Below are 19,989 nucleotides of genomic sequence, written 5' to 3' on the forward strand. Positions count from 1 at the left end.
TAGCTTATTTGCATATTAAAGTTCCCATATAATGCTCATTTACATGCTGTAATGTTAACACATTTTGACGGAATTGCAACAGAATCGCGTTGCTAGACAACAGCTTGGGTCCATGTGTACTTCCTGTCAGCTGATGACATTCACATACACTGCAACAGGAAATAAACTGGGACACATTTAGAATGTTTAGTTTAAAATTGTGTCAAGGGTCTAAATATTGTATATTCGTGACATCACGAATGGGCTGAAATCCTGACAGCTTGTTTCAAATGCAGAGTTTCTGAATACGGGGCTGTGTGTATTTCCCTGTGGATTGAGTATTTCGATACTTTCACAGTATTTATATAGGGCTTAAGCCTGATTTATAACAAAAAACATGAAAATCTCACTTTTTTATAATATGGGACCTTTAAAACATAACACTTCAGAAAACAGTGAGTTTTTTTTTCTCATACTCAGAGCCAGAAATCTCTACTTCAGTAGCACTTAGATACACCAGACTTTCCAGTTTCATTTCTATCTATATTCTATAGGTTATTTACTGAGAGGTTTGTTTATATATCATTCATAGCCTGATTTAATGTAAATGTAATTCAGCTTTTATTGTCACATTGTATTGTACATATAAACACATATTCTACACAGTGAAATTTACTCTATTATTATTAGTATTATACATGTTACACATACTATATACGCCATGGGAGCAGTTTAGGGGTCCGGTGCCTTTCTCAAGAGCACCTTGGCAGTGCCCAAGAGGTGAACTGGCACCTCTCCAACTACAATCCGTACTTAGTCCATTCAGGGACTTGAACGACGACCCTCCGGTTCCCAAGCCAAGTTCCTATGGGCTGAGCTGCTGCTGCCCAGATTATTTTATCACTAAAAACATGGAGAAAATTGTTATTTTTTTGTCCTTTTGACAATATTTTCTGATTTATGGCGTGATACAAAGAGATAAGAATTTTAATTTTGAAACTGCTTTATCCAATGTTCAAATTTCTATTTTGGAAATGTATACAAATTAGCACATATTTGTTAAGATCATGCCTCATTTGCATATTTAAACATGAAATTTCAGAAAACTTGTAATACAAAAATATTTGTAATAATGCAAGTAATAAACTGGCGAAGTGTCATGGTGATGGCTATTGGAGTTATTTTCCTCTATTCATCTGGGGGGGTCTCCTCTTAAACAAGACCGTCACTGAGAGGAAGCTGTCTCCATTGTGTGCCACAGAGTCTGTGCCGCATTACAATAAGGAGTTAATTAGGGCCCCACAGAAGGGGCCCTAAGAGGAAGTGCTGTTCATTTTCTGTCTTAAAACGCTATCTGTAAATTCCTATACATTCGAACAATATTAAATATAGAAGGGCAGCGTCTATTGTGAAGCTGTTTAACTTTAAGTGGGAATGTCTTTTACTGACCAGGTAATATTAGCAAAGAAAATATTTTGAAAGATGAAATTTATTGGTATAATATAGTTATGATTAAGTGAGCTTACTTTATTGTAGTGATTTTGCACATTCCACATAAGTGTTAAATATTACAGGGGACATAATGCATGTACCATAATAAGTGCTTTGCATGCTGTTTCTTGAGTTACTGTAGCCTACTGTACTTTCTAGTAGGTCTATACCACTTTTGTCAAGCCACCATAGTGTTAACTTTCAATGTGAAGACTCTGGGAATCAAGCACTAGGATTGGCAGTAGGCCCTTTTCCCAGCAGCACAGGTTGTGCACAGGTTATTTTGGTTAATGATTAATTATGGCCCTGTTCCTGGATTGTGCATGCTGGCTCACTGGAATGGCTGTGACACCAAATAGTTTGGAACCATTATTCATTTTATCAATTACACATGTTTACCCTGCAATCAAGTCAAAATGACTGCTGTGAAAAGGGCCTATATTAATCCAAGGTAAGCAATCAATTTGAAAAGCTAGGCCTGTCTGTAATGTTTAGGTACAGCTGAGAAATTAAAATAAAAAATGAACATAATGACTGGGCTGAAGTGACTCACCACGATTTGAAATGAAAGCAGAACTTTAAATTTGGACACTGTTAGAATAACCTCTTTTATTTTGCTAACTCAGACCAGAAGTGCTCTGTTAACTCATTGTAGCTTGACTGAAGTTCCCTGTTCAGTGGACTGGATTAACAGGTTCACTGACACCAAAAGCTACTTTACACCAAGTTAAAGGGATCTGGATATTCATGCAGCTCTCACTGCTTTATGGAGGGAGCTGGCTGCTGAGGCTACCTGGAGCAGGAAGTGCCCATCAGCTCTCACACAATAAACCTTTCATTTGCATAACACCTGGGCCTTTACTGTGTTAAATTTGCGTTCCATGCAGCTTTAGGGCAGGCAACTTCACATACAAGTGATGTGATCTCTGCCATTCAGCAAATCTGAGAAATAAGACATTTTAGATAATTCACCTGTGTGTGTGTGTGTGTGTGTGTGTGTGTGTGTGTGTGTGAGAGTGTGTGTTGGGCTGGCCAATCATAAAAAATAGGCTACAATAGGGCAAAATTTGCATTTCTGTAGCACAGAGCTCCACCTAAACCTAGTATTCAAATATTGTTTACATGTTAGTGTATCAGTAGCACCCAACAATATAATATCACATTGACGCTTGTGGCTTGTGGGCTTAAAATATTTTACACTTTGAAGGAGCCATTCTCCACGATGACTAGGCTACTTTAATTCAATTCAATTCAAAGTGGATTTATTTGCATGAAAGTTTCTAAAAACAATTTTGCCAAAGCATCAAAATATTAATTAATATATACAACACAACATATAATAGTTGCTTATCTACTTAAAGTAGCCTACACTTTGAAAATGATTCTTCAGTAGACCCACAGTATTTTTACATTGTGATATTGCTAATTAACTTAATTATTATATTATATTACTATTATTATAATAGTAGTAGTAGTAGCAGCAATAGTAGTAGTAGCAGCAATAGTAGTAGTAGCGGCAGTAGTAGTTGCATCAGTAGTAGTAGTAGTAGTAGTAGTAGCAGCAGCAGTAGTAGTAGTAGCAGCAGTAGTAGTAGTAGTAGCAGCAGTATAGCTGTAGTAGTAGTTGCACCAGTAGTAGTAGTAGTAGCAGTAGTAGCAGTAGTAGTAGTTGCAGCAGCAGTAGTAGATGTAGTAGAAGTAGTAGTAGTAGCAGTAGTATAGCTGTAATAGTAGTTGCACCAGTAATAGAGTAGTAGTAGCAGTAGTAGTAGTAGTAGTAGTAGTAGTAGCTGCAGTAGTAGTGGTAGTAGAAGTAGTAGTAGTAGCAGTAGTAGTAGTTGCAGCAGCAGCAGTAGTAGTAGTAGTAGTAATAGTAGTAGTAGTAGTAGTAGCAGCAGCAGCAGCAGCAGTAGATGTATTAGTAGTAGTAGTAGTAGCAGCAGCAGTGTCATTAATACTGCATTTATACTGTAAATTTCAAGAAATATTGTTATTTATACCATTCTGGCATTTATATTTAACACACTTAATAGATCCCACTTCTCAGCATTTTGTATTTACTTATAAACATTTTGTATTTACTTATTTACATTGTGGTTATGTGTTATATATTGCACGTCTTAATGCAAATATTTGTACTTATTTTATATTTCTTATATTTTATTAGCATTATGTACATAGTGTAGCATTATGTACAATATTGTAGCATTATGTACAATATTGTAGTATTATGTACAATTACATACTCCTTTATTTCTATTTTCTTACATTCTCATTTCTTATATTTTATTACTTATAATGTGTTTATATTGTAGCATTATGTACATGTTGTAGCATTATGTACAAAGTGTAGCATTATGTACATCATTTACATGTTACATACTCCTTTATTTCTATTTTCTTATATTCTCATTTCTTATATTTTATTACTTATAATGTGTTTATATTGTAGCATTATGTACATAGTGTAGCATTATGTTACATACAATTACATACTCCTTTATTTCTATTTTCTTACATTCTCATTTCTTATATTTTATTACTTATAATGTGTTTATATTGTAGCATTATGTACATGTTGTAGCATTATGTACAAAGTGTAGCATTATGTACATCATTTACATGTTACATACTCCTTTATTTCTATTTTCTTACATTCTCATTTCTTATATTTTATTACTTATAATGTGTTTATATTGTAGCATTATGTACATGTTGTAGCATTATGTACAAAGTGTAGCATTATGTACATCATTTACATGTTACATACTCCTTTATTTCTATTTTCTTACATTCTCATTTCTTATATTTTATTACTTATAATGTGTTTATATTGTAGCATTATGTACATGTTGTAGCATTATGTACAAAGTGTAGCATTATGTACATCATTTACATGTTACATACTCCTTTATTTCTATTTTCTTATATTCTCATTTCTTATATTTTATTATTTATAATGTGTTTATATTGTAGCATTATGTACATAGTGTAGCATTATGTTACATACAATTACATACTCCTTTATTTCTATTTTCTTACATTCTCATTTCTTATATTTTATTACTTATAATGTGTTTATATTGTAGCATTATGTACATGTTGTAGCATTATGTACAAAGTGTAGCATTATGTACATCATTTACATGTTACATACTCCTTTATTTCTATTTTCTTATATTCTCATTTCTTATATTTTATTATTTATAATGTGTTTATATTGTAGCATTATGTACATAGTGTAGCATTATGTACAAAGTGTAGCATTATGTACATCATTTACATGTTACATACTCCTTTATTTCTATTTTCTTATATTCTCATTTCTTATATTTTATTACTTATAATGTGTTTATATTGTAGCATTATGTACATAGTGTAGCATTATGTTACATACAGTTACATACTCCTTTATTTCTATTTTCTTAATAATAAAGTATTTCTGTGAGCAGTAGTAATGGTCTGGAGAGCTGATGGGTGTCATCCAGCACCTCCTGCTGGATGGTTCCAGGAACTACTTCCTCCTTCCTCTGGCTCACCCGGACGAGTTGTCATGGCAACTGTACAGCATGTGCTTACAAAAACAAGCCCGTTGACCGTTCACCGACAGTTTTCTCCTCATTCGACATCTAAACGCTGCGACGCCATCTTCTTCTTCTTCTAGCATTCATCAGTAGAGGAGAGGAGAGAGGACCGAAGACACTCAGAGGGGAAGCCGAGAGAGAGTAGAGACAGTGAACGATGAGCGGAGCTAAAGCCCGCAGCGACGCGCCTGTTGCTGAAAATGTCTCCGGCGGCACTGCGGCTCCTCCGCGGGACCGCAAGCCCGGCGGAGGAGTCCTGAAGAGGCTGAAGTCCCGGAGGAGCCAGGTGGACAGCAGGCCCGTCACGGAGGAAGACCTGCGGATACAGAGTGGACACATCACGCCGGAGGATGTGCTGGGACTGCGGGTGGCTACGCGAGGTTTGAGTCTCTGTCTCTATAATGTCTCTTATTCGATGACATAATGATGCTAAATGTGCTGATTTAAAGGTCCCATATCATGCTCATTTTCAGGTTCATATTTGTATTTTGTGTTTCTACTAGATCATGTTTTCATGCTTTAATGTTAAAAAAAACATTTATTTTCCTCATACTGTCAGCCAGAATATACCAGTATTCACCCTCTGTCTGAAACGCTCTGTTTTAGCTAGGGCTTTCGCAATAACCGCGATATTGCAATACCACGCTATGTTCTGTCTCACAAAAGTCTTAATTTATTTAAAGGTCCCATATTATGCTCATTTTCAGGTTCATGTTTGTATTTTGTGTTTCTACTAGAACATGTTTACATGCTGTAATGTTAAAAAAAAAACTTTATATTCCTCATACTGTCAGTCTGAATATGCCTGTATTCACCCTCTGTCCGAAAAGCTCAGTTTTAGCACATTTTGACGGAATTGCAACAGAATTGCGTTGCTAGACAACAGCTTGGTTCCATGTGTTTAGAATTGTGTCAAGGGTCTAAATATTATATATTCGTGACATCACGAATGGGCGGAAATCCTGACAGCTTGTTTCAAATGCAGAGTTGCTGAATACGGGCTGTGTGTATTTCCCTGTGGATTGAGTGTTTTGATACTTTCACAGTATTTATAATGGACTTAAGCCTGCTTTATAATAATAAAACATGAAAATTTCACTTTTTTATAGTATGGGACCTTTAATGTAACAGAGTCTCTACAACCTACACAGAATACATTATAAATAAAACTAGAGCAAATGAAGTCCAGTTTGAGCAAGCTGTCATGTGAAAATAGAGACTAAAATGGTATATCTGTTATATAATTATCTGATAAAATACATATAAGATATCATAAACAAGTGTTAGACCTCATTAGACAATCTTTCACTCATGGAAAAAACCTGTGTTTCTATTTTTAAGCAGCTCAATGACGCTTGGGGATTTGTTTCTCTGTGGTGTCACTTTAATTACTAAGATCCTTTTTTAAGACATCAAAATGTACAAATGACATCACAGCCAGGACTGATCAGGAAGAGCCTCTGTATGGCCTGAATTAGAGATTTAAAAAAAAAAATAACAACAACATGCAGATTCTCATCAGTGTTGTATAGCTGTTGAGGCAACTATGATATTTACAAGGAAATGAAACCAGTGGAGATTAAATTAAACACTTCATCTCAGTTTTATGAGACTTAAGGGGCACTGTTTATGACATTATTAAATTGTGTCAGTGTTTTTAATCAATCTGCCTTTAAAAAGAAAAAAACAGCACACATAATGCAGGATATTCTTGTTGGCTTCACACATGCTTATTTTCCTGCACATCTCACAGTAATGCCACAGTCGCTCCAGAGCAATCACAAAAGCTGTATCTTCTTATTTTATGGTTAGGGTGCACGTGTATCGGTAGTAGGGCTGTGTATTGGCAAGAATCTGGCAATACGTATCATGATACAGGGGCAATGATTCAATATATTGTGATACTGTAAGCAAGGCGATATAATGCCTTTTTTTCTAATCTAATTTTAAGGATAATGGTCATAGTATAAAGACACACTATATATATATATGAAATTTGAGTAAAAAAAAGTCTCTATGCGAAATGGCTACTATGGCGATTGACATCATCACATATGAATACAATTGGACTCATTGGATCTTCAAGAGTCTCAGCTTTACAGTGATACCAAATTTATGTAATTCTAAGACTGTTTAGGGACCCCAGTATGCAGAAAATATTAAAATACACCATTTTAGAATAGGCGAAAATAACACATTTGTACCACTTGCAAATAACGGCATTGTTTTTGCATAAAACTGCATGTGATTATCATAAAGTGGGCATGTCTGTAAAAGGGAGACTCATGGGTACCCATAGAACCCATTTACATTCAAATATCTTGAGGTCAGAGGTCAAGAGACCCCTTTGAAAATGACCATACCAGTTTTTCATCGCCAAAATTTAGCATAATTTTTGGGCGTTATTAAGCCTCCTTTGCGACATGCATGGTTAGTACCTTCACTCTGGCATTTAAACTGCAACCGCTACAACCTCTGAAAGACAGAATAGCGGCCGGGTCTGAAGTCGGATTTTTAAGAGGTTAATTAAAAAATTAGTGTTTGGGAAAATCGATACAGTATCGCAGAACATAATATTGCGATACTCATATGTACCGATATTTTCCTACACCCTTAATCTGTATGTTTGCCAAGTTGTGTGTACAATGTACTATGTACAAGCAAGTCAAATAAGCCAAGCACAGTGTTTTGCATGTTAACTTTGTGCACGGCAGAGCATCCTGTTTGTGCTTTAAGGCTGTACACATTTTATTTTCATTTTATTGTTTATTAGCAGGGACAATGCACGTTATATACCAAATATAGCTTAAAGATAATTTTCCATCTGTAGTCCCTGGAACATGAACTACAAATGTCTTGAAAGTCATTTCAGCTGTGTTTTTAACTCCTGAATGCTGTCTGTCATTGTTGCAGGGTACCTCTGTAAACCCGAGGACAACATTTATAACATCGACTTCGTACGCTTTAAGATCAGAGACCTGGAGACCGGCACCGTCCTGTTTGAGATTGCCAAACCCCCACACACAGGTAATGTCTATCAGCCTCCTCCATGTACCGCTTCTATCTTAGTGTTTGTTCTTTAATGAAGCTGTTGACTGCGAAGTATCTGAGCACTTAAAAATGAACGTACTGACCCTGCTGACAACTTGTTATTATCTCAAAATGGATGTCTCTAAGCATGTTGTCAGGTTCAGAGTCATCCATGTGTGAATGTCCTGTGTTGTGTGTCTCAGAGGACGACGAAGAGAACAGAGAGGCAGACGCCAGCGCAGGACGATTTGTACGCTACCAGTTCACCCCGGCCTTCCTGCGACTGAGGACTGTGGGAGCAACGTGAGTGACTCACACGTCATCAACCCACACCTAAGGAAAACACACTCACCTGTTCCATACACAAACAATGGAAACAATAGACACTCATTTGAGCCAGTGCATTGTCACTGTAATAACATTATAATGACACAAGAACAGACCGGCTGTTGTGACATCTCAATCTCTCTGTGTCATTCTATCAGGGTGGAGTTCACAGTCGGAAACCGGCCTTTAAACAACTTCCGCATGATCGAGAGGCACTACTTTCGCGATCACCTGCTGAAGAGCTTCGACTTTGACTTTGGCTTCTGTATCCCAAACAGCCGTAACACCTGTGAGCACATCTACGAGTTCCCTCAGCTGTCTGAGAGCCTCGGTGAGTCGCCTTTTCCGAACACGTGTCACAAAATGTTGAATATCTAGGAGAAGACTGAAGTTTGTTTTGTGTAATCTGTGTACCATGCAAATACCAAAAGAACAAATCATCAGTTATTACTAATCATCAGGGCTGTCAATTGATTAAAATATTTAATTGAGATTAATTGTCCATAGTTAATCGCAATTAATCAAGATTTGTCAAGTATTTAATATTCTTATCAGCATGGGAGTGGACAAACATATTTGCTTTATGCAATGTATGTAGATATTTATTATTGGAAATCAATTAACAACACAAAACAATGACACATATTGTCCAGAAACCCTCAATTGTACTGGTTATTTAGCCTCCACAAGCTAGTATGACATGGTTGGTACCAACCGCTAAAACCCCCAAAAACTGCAAGTTGCGTTAATGTGTAAAAGAAATTGGTGGTGTTAAAACAAATTTGTGTTAACGCGATATTATCACGTTAACTTTGACAGCCCTACTAATCATATTTCCTTAAAGGAGATTTGTATCTCCATCCTTATCATGTGTCACAATGGAACACTTTGTTAACAATTGAGCTCATCATTTGGTGGTGAAGCTGTAGGTGATGGAGTGATATGCACCCAACATTAGCAACAAAATCTATGATCTCTTTAAGCTAGCCATGTAACAATTTTGTCTAACAGTACAGTACTCTGTCGTACAGTATTTCCTTGTAATATGAAATTGTGCATTGAATGCATTTTTATGACCCTCATTTATGGTATATGGAACATTATGTCTGTATGTGGACACATTCTTGCGAACACAATAACTCTTGAACAATAACTCCAGAGCAGATGATCTGATTAGATTTTGGAGCTGCATAAATGTGCATATTAATGAGGAAAAAGTGGTCCATCTTAATAGAATACCTACGTGCCATATGTACGTTGAAAGAGTAGTTGGTCACTGTAATCGTTCCTCCGCTCCGTACTGGCCTTAAAAAGATCCCTTCCTAGCGTGACTGCACTGTAAAACATGAGAAGCAAAAGCCAAAGTACTGTAAAAATGCATTCTAAAGTTCAGCTGAAGCTAATATATGAGGCTTCTTCCCTGTAGTCCATCTAAGTGTATTTAGCCAGTATCGTGTCCCAGTATCAAACCTACATGCAACCACCAAGAAGTATCTCTCTGCTGCAGCTTAGCAAGGAAACGCTGCCCGGGGAAACACAGAAAAGGGAACTTCATCCTAAAATATCTAACTCTGGAGGACACCCACTTGATTTGGCTTAGACGTAGACTGCTGAAGCCTCACATTAGCTCAGAGGCTGCACAGAACTGTGGATTTTGTCCTCAGTGTTATTTCTGTCCTCTATGTTTTACAATGTAGTTGCTTTAGGAGGGGACTGTTTCACGGTCAGTACAGAGGAGGAATGATTACAGTGACCAATGACTCTTTCAGTGTACGTGATGTGCATGTTAGTATCGTATTAAGACAGACAAATCAATTTTAAACTGTCCTTTAATGCTTTTACATAAGTTAATATAAAACCACTTCTGTTATGTGACAACAACTAGGCTGCCATTATTATTTGCTAATATTTTATTTTCCTAATTACCTGGTTTTGCCACTGGTTCTGTTGTGATATTATTGTTATTAAGGAGGGACATAGAGTGCTGCAAGGATTTTTGTAGGTCAACCTGGAAGTTAGCATCGCCCTGGTTACCTCGACAAAAAAAAGAAAGAAAATAAGCTCTGTGGCAAACAAACGTTTATGATACTCACACATTTTGTTCTGTAAGATAATCTTCACAAAAGATTTCTAAAGTGAGAATGCAATCGCCAGAAGTAAAGAGTATACACAACGAGGCGTGATGACGTGTTTTAGTCTCATTTAGCCACTTGTGAGCAACCGCCTTTTTTAAGACATATAAAAGATTGAAGATTCACGAGTGGGCTATTTACTGACGTATTTTATATATCGTAGAACAAAAACTTTAAATCTCTTCAGCTTGTGTTAACCACAGACCTTATTTCTAACTAAAAAACTGACTTCCAGACGAGGGAACTGGAAGCGCTAAAATGTTAACTCATCTCCGGGTTTTAGGACTCATTCCTGCAGCGCTCTATGAGTGCCATGTGTTTGCAATGGTGGCCCAAATGTGAAGCAAAGCAAAGCATTTGGACACCTCAATAATTATCAATCAATCATACTGTTTTTATACAATCAGTTGTAATTGTTTGGATATTAAAAAACCTTCATTGGATGGATGAATGAATGACATGCATTATATTGTCTGTTTTTCAGTCCGTCAGATGGTGGAGTGTCCTTACGAGACCCGGTCAGACAGCTTCTACTTCGTGGAGAACAGACTGGTCATGCACAACAAGGCAGACTATGCTTATAACGGAGGACAGTGATATCTGTCTGCTAGCATGCAAAAACACACACATAAACATCTGCATGCACACACACGCACTCACATATACATATTATATACATACAACATACACGTAGTTCATTCACTCATACATGCACAAGCAGCTACAGACACGGTCGAGTCGCCTCTTGTGTTTTGTAAAGATGAATCTCCATCCACTGGGATCATTTTCAGGGGGGCGCGCTTGATACTGCACGAGGTCGATATCAGCCTCTGCTCCGCCACACAAACAGGAAGCTCCTGTTATAAAAAGGTTAATTTATCTGTTTTTAATTATGAACCATTCTGCGAGGACTCATCATCGCTCTAGTGGCCGTGTGACGTCTCAAACGGACCAAATGGTTATTAGATAGATGGTTAGTCTCCTCTTTGCAATTTTAAAAGTGTCCTACCACCCACTCAACACACACACACTCAATCCCCAAGTGACACACATAGTGTTTACGCAGTGTTTGTCAGAAGCAGCTGTTCTCAGAGCTGCCGCCTCCACAATCCACTCCAGACAATATCGGGGGAGAACGAGCGCAAGCATCCACAAAAACACTCCTGTCAAACACACATGGTCACTCCTGCGATCCCCTCCCCATCGCCCTCTCCTCTCTCGCTTTCACACACACACACACACACACAGATACACACACTCACACACACACACACACACACACACATACACATACACACACACATCAACAATAGTACTGTATAAGATTTTCATCAAAGGTCTCTGAGATTATTGCTATGTTTTTCACAGTTTTCTCTGGAAATAGATCAGGTATCAGTTAACTGCAATGCAACTGTAACCTTTGACTGCAACCAAACAAAAGACGACAACCTCATATGACAACACTTTCTCATCCCAACTAATCACATACCGCCGCTTTGTCACTTTATTTTTGGCATTAAAACCACTATACTTGGGTTGAGGAAAGAACTACAGGTTGGGCTTAAAACTACTACTACTTGTACAGTGAAAATGACACTGAACGTTGTGAACACGGGACACGAACGAACAGCTGATTGTAGGGCTGACCCGAATGCTTCGAAGCTTCGACCATTGCCATGGTAATCGACCTCATAATCAGCATTCGAATGCTTCGTTGTTTTGTTTTGTTTGTTATATAAGTATGTGATAATAATGTATAAATCCCAAAAAAGGAATCATCCCACATCATCATCAGCTTGCTGAGCTGCGTAGCGAAGCTTTGAATACCTTCGAATACCTTTGAATATTTCTTACCGAAGCTTCGAAGCCGAAAAAAGGTATTCAGGACAACTCTACTTTACTCACAGGAACGCACGGGACACGAACGGCGGTTTCCTGGATGAAAACCTTGTGTTTGTTGGACTCATCCACCTCCCCTCCCGCTCGCCCTTAGTGTGTCGTTTCGCTCTTTAAACTACGTCACCACAGTCACTCCCGGTGCACTTTCTCTAAGCGTTCACTGTTGCCGCGGATGGGTTTACATTATAGTTAATGGAACACCCGGTGCGTTTTCATGGCGCTAAAGGGTGCCTTGTGCGGCTGTACCGAATGCCGACGGCCGTGATAAAGCCTCGGTATTTGTCGCCCTGGGAATGAAAACAGGCTGCATATGATGAGTCAAAAAGGGAATTTCAAATACTCATAAGTTCAGATATCATGATGCATGTAATGATATAAACAAAAAAGAGGGAAAAGATTTATAAGAAATACTGAATACCAGATATACTGTGGAAAAAAAATGAAAAAGAAGTGTACTTGAAAAGGTTGGGCGTCCTTGAAGTCACATCAGATGTTTAATTAGCTGTATTTTTTTAATCACTTCCGTATCACGCACGTCTTAAGACATCAAAATCAAGTTGGGATATGTCTGGAAACTGAGTGGTCTTTCTAGCTACAGTAGATAGTGTACTTCCTCTTTGTACTTTGTAAACTTTGGTGTTCAGGGTTAAAGGTGGTGTTTGTAAAAAAATAATATATATATATATATATATATAGTTTGTAAAAAGTGATATAAAAGAAAAATAAATGTACATTTTCTGATATAACGTGTGATGTTTGTTTCATTTCTGGGGATGAGAAAAGTTGCAGGAGGTTGAGCTGATTCTTAGAAGTCCCAAAAGCGGCCACTAGGAGGAGTTGTGTTATAACTAAGTTATAAATGAGTGCCACTGGTTCCAGTTTCATGTTTTATTGTGTAAAAGATCACAGCAGTGGCTTTTATTATTAGGCTTGGACATGTTGACATTAGTATCTGGTATTTGCTTAAAACGTCAGATGAGGTCATGATCTGATCTTTTTATATTGGCTCACTGCAGAGGGGGACATAACACTGATAATATCATTTTAATTCCACGTAATTACTTCTTCTACAGGCCACATATTGAAATTTGTTCAGGATTGTTACACTTTGATCATCCATTTTAGTCTTGTGGGATTTAAACCAAAATCTGAGCCGCTCTCTGTTTATTCTGTCTCGGGCTGTTTCTTCCTATCTCTGTGTTCATCTCTTGATCTCTCTCTGTTTCCATCTCTCTTTCCAGCTCTCAAAAACAAATCTCCTGCTCTTTTCTCCACTCTCGCCTCTCCTTTTCGGTCTCTCTCTCCACACCTATGCAGCTCTCTCCCTCCCTCGCTCTACCGCTCTGTTTTTTCCCTTTTCTTTCCTCCTCTCTCACCTGGTAACCAGACCTCTGGAGAGGAGTGTTGAGTTTCCACTTTCCCAGAGAAGAGGACAATCTGAGCCACACAAAGACCCACAATGGACCCCCTCTGCTCTCTCCTCCCTTCACTCTGTCACTGCACAGCTGCACACACACACACACACACACTGACATATACAGTAGAATAATACATACACCCTCTGCTTGTTATCCCTGCTAACCTCCTCATTCTGTTTCTTTTCTTTGTATGATCTTTTCTCCAACTAAATCCTTTCTATGTAACTCTCCGTTTACATTTTGGTGTTCTCACTGACACGTTCAATTGTATGCAAACAAATAGTATCAGTGATCACCTTCCTCTTTAACATTACACCCTTAATAAAGCTGACATTGTCTTTGTTACATTAAAATTGATGATTGCCATCTATCCAAAACCTTGCTTGGTTACATCAGATTGTGACTATGAGATGACTGGACACTTATAAACTGCTAATGGCCTGGTGGTGTCTCCAATAATCTATATGATCTTTGCTTTGGCAGCTGTGGTCAGGGCATGCACACAGGAAGTGGTCAGAAATGTGATATAATTACTCTTGTGTCTTTGCAGCAGAAATAATTGATTTAGTTTTGGACACGCTGGGGCAGTAGAGATTAGCTGTAAACACAACACTCACTATTATTGCTCATAGGGTGTCAGCATCATAGACTGTATGCGGACGTAGTCACCATGACGTCACCCATTGGTTTGTGGACTACGGTTTTGTAGCCTTGAGTTACACATTTTGGCTGTCGCCATCTTGTTTATTTGCAACCAGAAGTGACACGAGAGGGTGGAGCTAAGTACAACCGAATTTAGGCGACAAAAATGTTAGAATTAACTTTCATGAACTGAAAACACACTGTGAAAGGGTTAAAGTTGTAAGACGAAAACACGGAAAACTCCTAGCCCGGACAACGCCGTGGTAGCGACCTGTCAATCACAAGGTAGCCACGCCCTAAAGCATACCCTGCTTTATGGTCTATTTGACTCTAAATGGGACCATAACTTACTAAATGAACATCATGCTGTATTGAAGAAGACTTGAAACTAGCGATTGAGACATAAACTCATGTTTACAATGTTTACTGAGGTAATAAATCAAGTGAGAAGTAGGCTCATTTTCTCACAGACTTCTATACAATCTGACCTCTTTTTGCAACCAGAGGAGTCGCCCCCTGCTGGCTGTTACAGAGAAATTACAAAGAGAAGTTTAGTCAGACTAGCTTACCACCTCAAAGCTACAAAGCGAAACTAATCTCACAATTTATCATCAAAAGCTTCAAACAGCCTGCAGTTTGAAGCTCTAGAAGTTTATCCATAAGTTCACTCAGCACACACTTTTCCCCAAAATATGAACTACCCCTTTAATAAAATACATAAAAAAATAATAATGGTGTGAAGATGTAATGTGTCAGTTGCTGATTAGACTACAAAGCAGGACGCAATTTAACAGTGAGCTCATAAATCAATAATCACAGCCTTCCATCAGGCTGGAGGGCCTGCACACTGCAGCACGCGAAGTAAAGCAGCTGTACTGTACTGAGCCCCCACGTGTTGGTATCACACAAAAAGTATTTACAATTAGGCATACGCGCACACACACACACACACACACACACACACACACACACACACACACACATCCGTGGCAATAAATACACACACTTTCCAACTTTCCAGGGATGATTTGTGAGTTCCCAGGCCTTCGTGGAATACATTTCAGCAGTCAGTGGTGGATCGACATGCACGCACCGGAAACAACTGGACAGGTGGGATAAATCAAGCCCATTCACCCCTCCCCCAACACACACACACACACACACACACACACACACACACCTATATTTGTAACTGGCTTTCCCATATATCGTGTTCAGTGAATCTCACCACGTTGAGATTAGGAGTGAGAAGCACTGGTTTACTGAGGGTACCCTGAAACACACACACACACATGCACACACTCATGCAGGGGGTCAGGGGGGGACAGTGGTCGCCTATAAATAGTAACAAGGAATGGCGTTGATAGGTCCTGTGAAAAGAAATGGAGGGGGGAGTGGAAAAAGGATTAAAAGAGATACACGGACGCACTGCAACTCCACTTGTTCGTGTGTGTGTGTGTGTCTAAGGTACTTTGAAGACACGTGGTGTGGATTTCTTGCTACAAACAAAACTCTCTTAAGACTTTTAAAAACCACCATTCATCCACTCTCTCTCTCTTACATACAGTATACTCACTTCCTCATCCTCTCTTTTTTTCTCTCTCTTTCTTCCGACCCGCTCCGAGGCCTCGGCGTGAAATCCATCATGTGTTAACACTGCATTACCCGCAGCACATCTTCCGATAAAGAGGCGATGAGTCACGGCAGAAGTCCTCTCTTTCAGGTTGGCAAGGCGATGGTCTCAAAGATGGTCGTGACTCCATCTGAATGTGTCATGATGTCATTTCCAGCAATTGCTCAGTGACATCATCTCACCCCTGAGAGAGGGTCAGGGCATACATGAGACGTTGTAAACACAAGAGGATGGTGCATGTAAATATGACTTAACATCAATTTTAGTGATTCAGCGATACAGATACCGATATCAGGCTGATACTGACTCAAATAGATCGGGTATCGATGACAATGGAGCCGATCTATTTGTAGGAGCCAAAATGTGCATCTAATCTGAATTGTTTATTATTGTTTGTTTAGGCTGCACATGTTCTTTTGGTACTAACATTTCCGGTAATGGTCACAGGGGTGTACTTTTTACTTTATATATCGGTGCACTTGGATGGCGGGATTTAAAGAATAAAAGGTGAGTTAGGATCGGACATTTTCTGTTGCCGTCTGGAATGAAGCTAAGAGGTGAGTGAGAGTGAAAATGGTCGGCAAACGCCGCTTTGTGTCATGTACTGTACATAGCACAACAACGGCTTGTATATTTGCAGTCCTGTCTTCTTGTTTCCCTTCTTGAATGATGAATACAGACTAACGCCACCTGCTGGAAGGGAGAGTTATTTCATCTCACGTAGTCACAGAACGTACGTGCTAACTGGCCGTCGGTGAAGTCTTTGCGGTGTGTTCAAATGCAACTTATCCGCCAAGACAAAGGCGACGCAACAGTCGGCTTTTAGAGCTGCTAGCTCTTTGATGTCGGCTTGGTATGTCTGGGCCTTTACAGTCAAGCCTGATGTTGCCTTACACATTAAATAAGTCACTTCCAAACAGTGAGTCATACAGCTTAATTAATGAAACACTGGTATCGGATCTCTACTCGGTATCGGACGATACCCAACGCCCAGGTATCGCTTCCGGGACTGAAAAAGTTACATCACTAAAAGTTACAAAAAGCTAATTCACCATCGCCGCTACCTTTTAAAACACTCACATTGTCAATCAAGAGAATATATATTAAAACAAAGCTTTGTAGTGGTATTAAGTACTTGTCACTTTTAAATGAACGTCTCATTTTGGATTAAATGGATGCTGTAATTTAATGTCATGCCAAGCAAAGCTTTGTAGATGTGACGGAAGATAACAGATAATTAGTCGCTATCTGGGAGTTAATAATGCACTCAGTACAACAGTGATGGATAGACAGTCCTCTAACAAACTGTGACTCCCATACCAATTTCCACAGAGGCAAGTGCAGTATTGACAATCTGTCTTTAAGTGTTAGGTCTCTGCGGATTTGTAACCAGAAGCCTTTGTGCGCTGTCTCCGTTGTGTGTGTGTGTGTGTGTGTTGTTTCCTCGCGTTTATCCGCCCAACCGGCTGTGTGGTATTACAGCGTAGATCTCCGCTGCTGCTGCTTACACTCACACAGCCGACAGACAGAAATAGTCCTGTGTCATCAGGGTAAATAGGTTGTGGTCTGTTTGTGCTCGCAGGAAGCCCACAGCCGCCTTTTTGGAAGCCTCTCGGAGCCTCCCACCACCGCCGGTCCGGTTTGTTTTGCGTGATTAATAAAAGGTTAACTCAACCTTCAGTCAACTGTTGAAGAGACCTGTAAATCTCCCCCACAATCTCTTCCTTCCTCTCCCTTTCTCTCCTCCCTTTGTCTCCCTCCCGCTTTGCCACACCTTCCCCTGGGGGATGGAGGGTTTGTGATCGGAGAACGGAGGTGGGGCTCCTGGCGCAAACCACAGGTGCGCTCGTTTCCTCCCTTCTCCTCTCTCATGTAATGATTTCTTTGGCTCGCCACCTGCCAGGTGGAAAAAACACCCACAGCAAATGGAGTGCTTTAAAATGGTCTCCTGGCTTCCGTTCTAAAAGACTTTTTTTATCTTGCTCTGTTTGTCTTTATCCATCTACAAACATGCCATTTGTATCCCTGCATTTAATTCAATGAGGTCTTCCTGGAACGACTTGTTGCCTGTTTACATTTTGCATCTCATGCAAATGATGGCTTCTGGCTCTAAAGACATGCTGCTGCTCAAACTTACAGCTGACCGACTGACTCTTTTCTCTCAAGATCCCCTTCTCAATTCTCTTTCAAACTGCCTCAAGGGTGGTGGAGAGCAGGTCCCAGGCCCTGGCAGGTCAGAGGTCGCTCACTCGCAGACAATGGGTTCCCACTATGGGTCAGCTGTGGTCAAGGAAACAAAAGCGGTGAAGATTTGGCTTGGACAAACTATTGCAGTGTTTTAAGGTGGCAGAGTGACAACGAGACAGAGGGAGGGAAGCGGGATAAAGCAAAGGGATAAAAAGTGCAATGTGAGCGTACTGAAAACCCTCTCTCACACCCCCCCCCCCCCCCCCCCACCCCCCCAACCCCCCCCCCACACACACACACACACACACACACACACATTGCTTTACGCATACTTTACCAGATTTAAAAATCTGAAAAAGTGTTGCTTAAAGCTGCAGTGGGTAGAAATGGAGCAAATGTGTTTTTAAAAAGTTATCTTTATAAAACTATACCCTCACTATATATCACTATATCCTGACAGTATGAGACAGGCACTCTGAAAAAATATCATGTGCCTTTGTGTCCTCCGGTGCTCCTAATGGCATCTGCAAGATTTCACAGACCGGAGGAAAGCATCAAATCAGAGCCGAACTGGAGCCTGCGGTCTCTGAGCAGCTGTCAATCACTCGCAAACTCCGATCAAACGGTCAAACTAGGCAGCGCTGATCAAATATGAATCAATATTCTGTAACTGTAATGATTATTTCTCTCCTCAAATGTTTTCAGAAACATCTTGTAGTGTACATTCTTATTTTACAGCTAAACAGTACACTATAAGATGTTTCTGAAAACATTTGAGGCGAGAAATAATCATTACAGTTACAGAATATTGATTCATATTTGATCAGCGCTGCCTAGTTTGATCGTTTGACAGGAGTTTGCGAGTGATTGACAGCTGCCTCTGTTGAATGAACAGCCAATAGGAACGCTCTCTCTCTCTGAAATGACCCGTGATTGGCCAAAGTCTCCCGTTACAGGCTAGTTTTTTAAAGCCTGAAAACAGAGCCATGAGGAGTTGCAGAAGTTTAGTTTTCTCTCAGAACACTTGAATTACAATATGCTGAAAGGTTATTATGGAATTTTTGCCCAATGATGCCAAAAACATTCTGCCTACTGCAGGTTTAAGCCTCTGAAACAAGAAAGCCAAAGTTGCTCAAAAGCCATTTAATGGGTTTAAATTAATAATCACATACTTTAGTAATATAATCAAAAATAAAAGCCAAGTGTTTTTGCTTTATTCTCCCCGTATCTCTTCAAATTGCTCTAACTTGTTCCTCCCCCTCCCCCACGCCGCTGTCTTTCTCCTCTCTTTTTTATTCGGTGCCATTGATCATGCATGCAGAAATTCAGCACGCCCAACCGTGGCTCTAGCCAGGATAGGTTAGCCAGTGCAAGGCCTTGTCCTACATACTGTTCTCTTGCTATGGTCCAGCAGGCCACAGTCACACCCTCCCCCTGATCTGCCTCCCCTCGCTGACTTCCCCCGCTGCACACAAACAGCCTGCGGCCTGTCTCAGAACCAGCACATGCACAGGTCATCATGTGGTGCTGGGAATGTTAACTCATCATTATCAAACTCTTTCAGTCAGGTGCAGTGATTTTTTTGGGGGATTTCTGTCTCTGATTCATAACTTGTTTCACACATACAAGCAGCAGTTGTTTGATTTCAAAGGATATTCAGTGCTACT

The 19,989-nt window shown here is 39.6% G+C and overlaps 1 protein-coding gene and 1 long non-coding RNA gene across 5 annotated transcripts; one reads left to right on the forward strand and one right to left on the reverse strand.

Annotated features, from left to right (window-relative positions):
* The first annotated feature begins 5,039 nt into the window (after positions 1-5,039).
* On the forward strand, positions 5,040-11,790 carry LOC119487904 (protein unc-119 homolog B-like). 4 transcript variants are annotated; one of them, XM_037768986.1, is made up of 5 exons: positions 5,040-5,440; positions 7,968-8,081; positions 8,288-8,387; positions 8,570-8,742; positions 11,028-11,790. In XM_037768986.1, the coding sequence occupies exons 1-5, from the start codon at positions 5,212-5,214 to the stop codon at positions 11,138-11,140; spliced, it is 729 nt and encodes a 242-aa protein (XP_037624914.1). In that variant the 5' UTR covers positions 5,040-5,211; the 3' UTR covers positions 11,141-11,790. The 4 variants fall into 4 exon arrangements, with proteins under 4 accessions (XP_037624914.1, XP_037624924.1, XP_037624934.1 ...); XM_037768996.1 differs by having other exon boundaries at positions 8,291-8,387; XM_037769006.1 differs by having other exon boundaries at positions 5,040-5,434.
* LOC119487928 lies at positions 9,227-18,542 on the reverse strand. The gene is made up of 3 exons (XR_005206825.1): positions 18,273-18,542; positions 16,079-16,319; positions 9,227-9,747 (listed from the first exon to the last, which is right to left on the reverse strand). It is a non-coding gene; the product is annotated as an uncharacterized LOC119487928 (long non-coding RNA).
* Positions 18,543-19,989: the final 1,447 nt, after the last annotated feature.

Source organism: Sebastes umbrosus, chromosome 1 (assembly GCF_015220745.1).
Source record: "Sebastes umbrosus isolate fSebUmb1 chromosome 1, fSebUmb1.pri, whole genome shotgun sequence".
In the NCBI taxonomy this organism is placed as follows: domain Eukaryota; kingdom Metazoa; phylum Chordata; class Actinopteri; order Perciformes; family Sebastidae; genus Sebastes; species Sebastes umbrosus.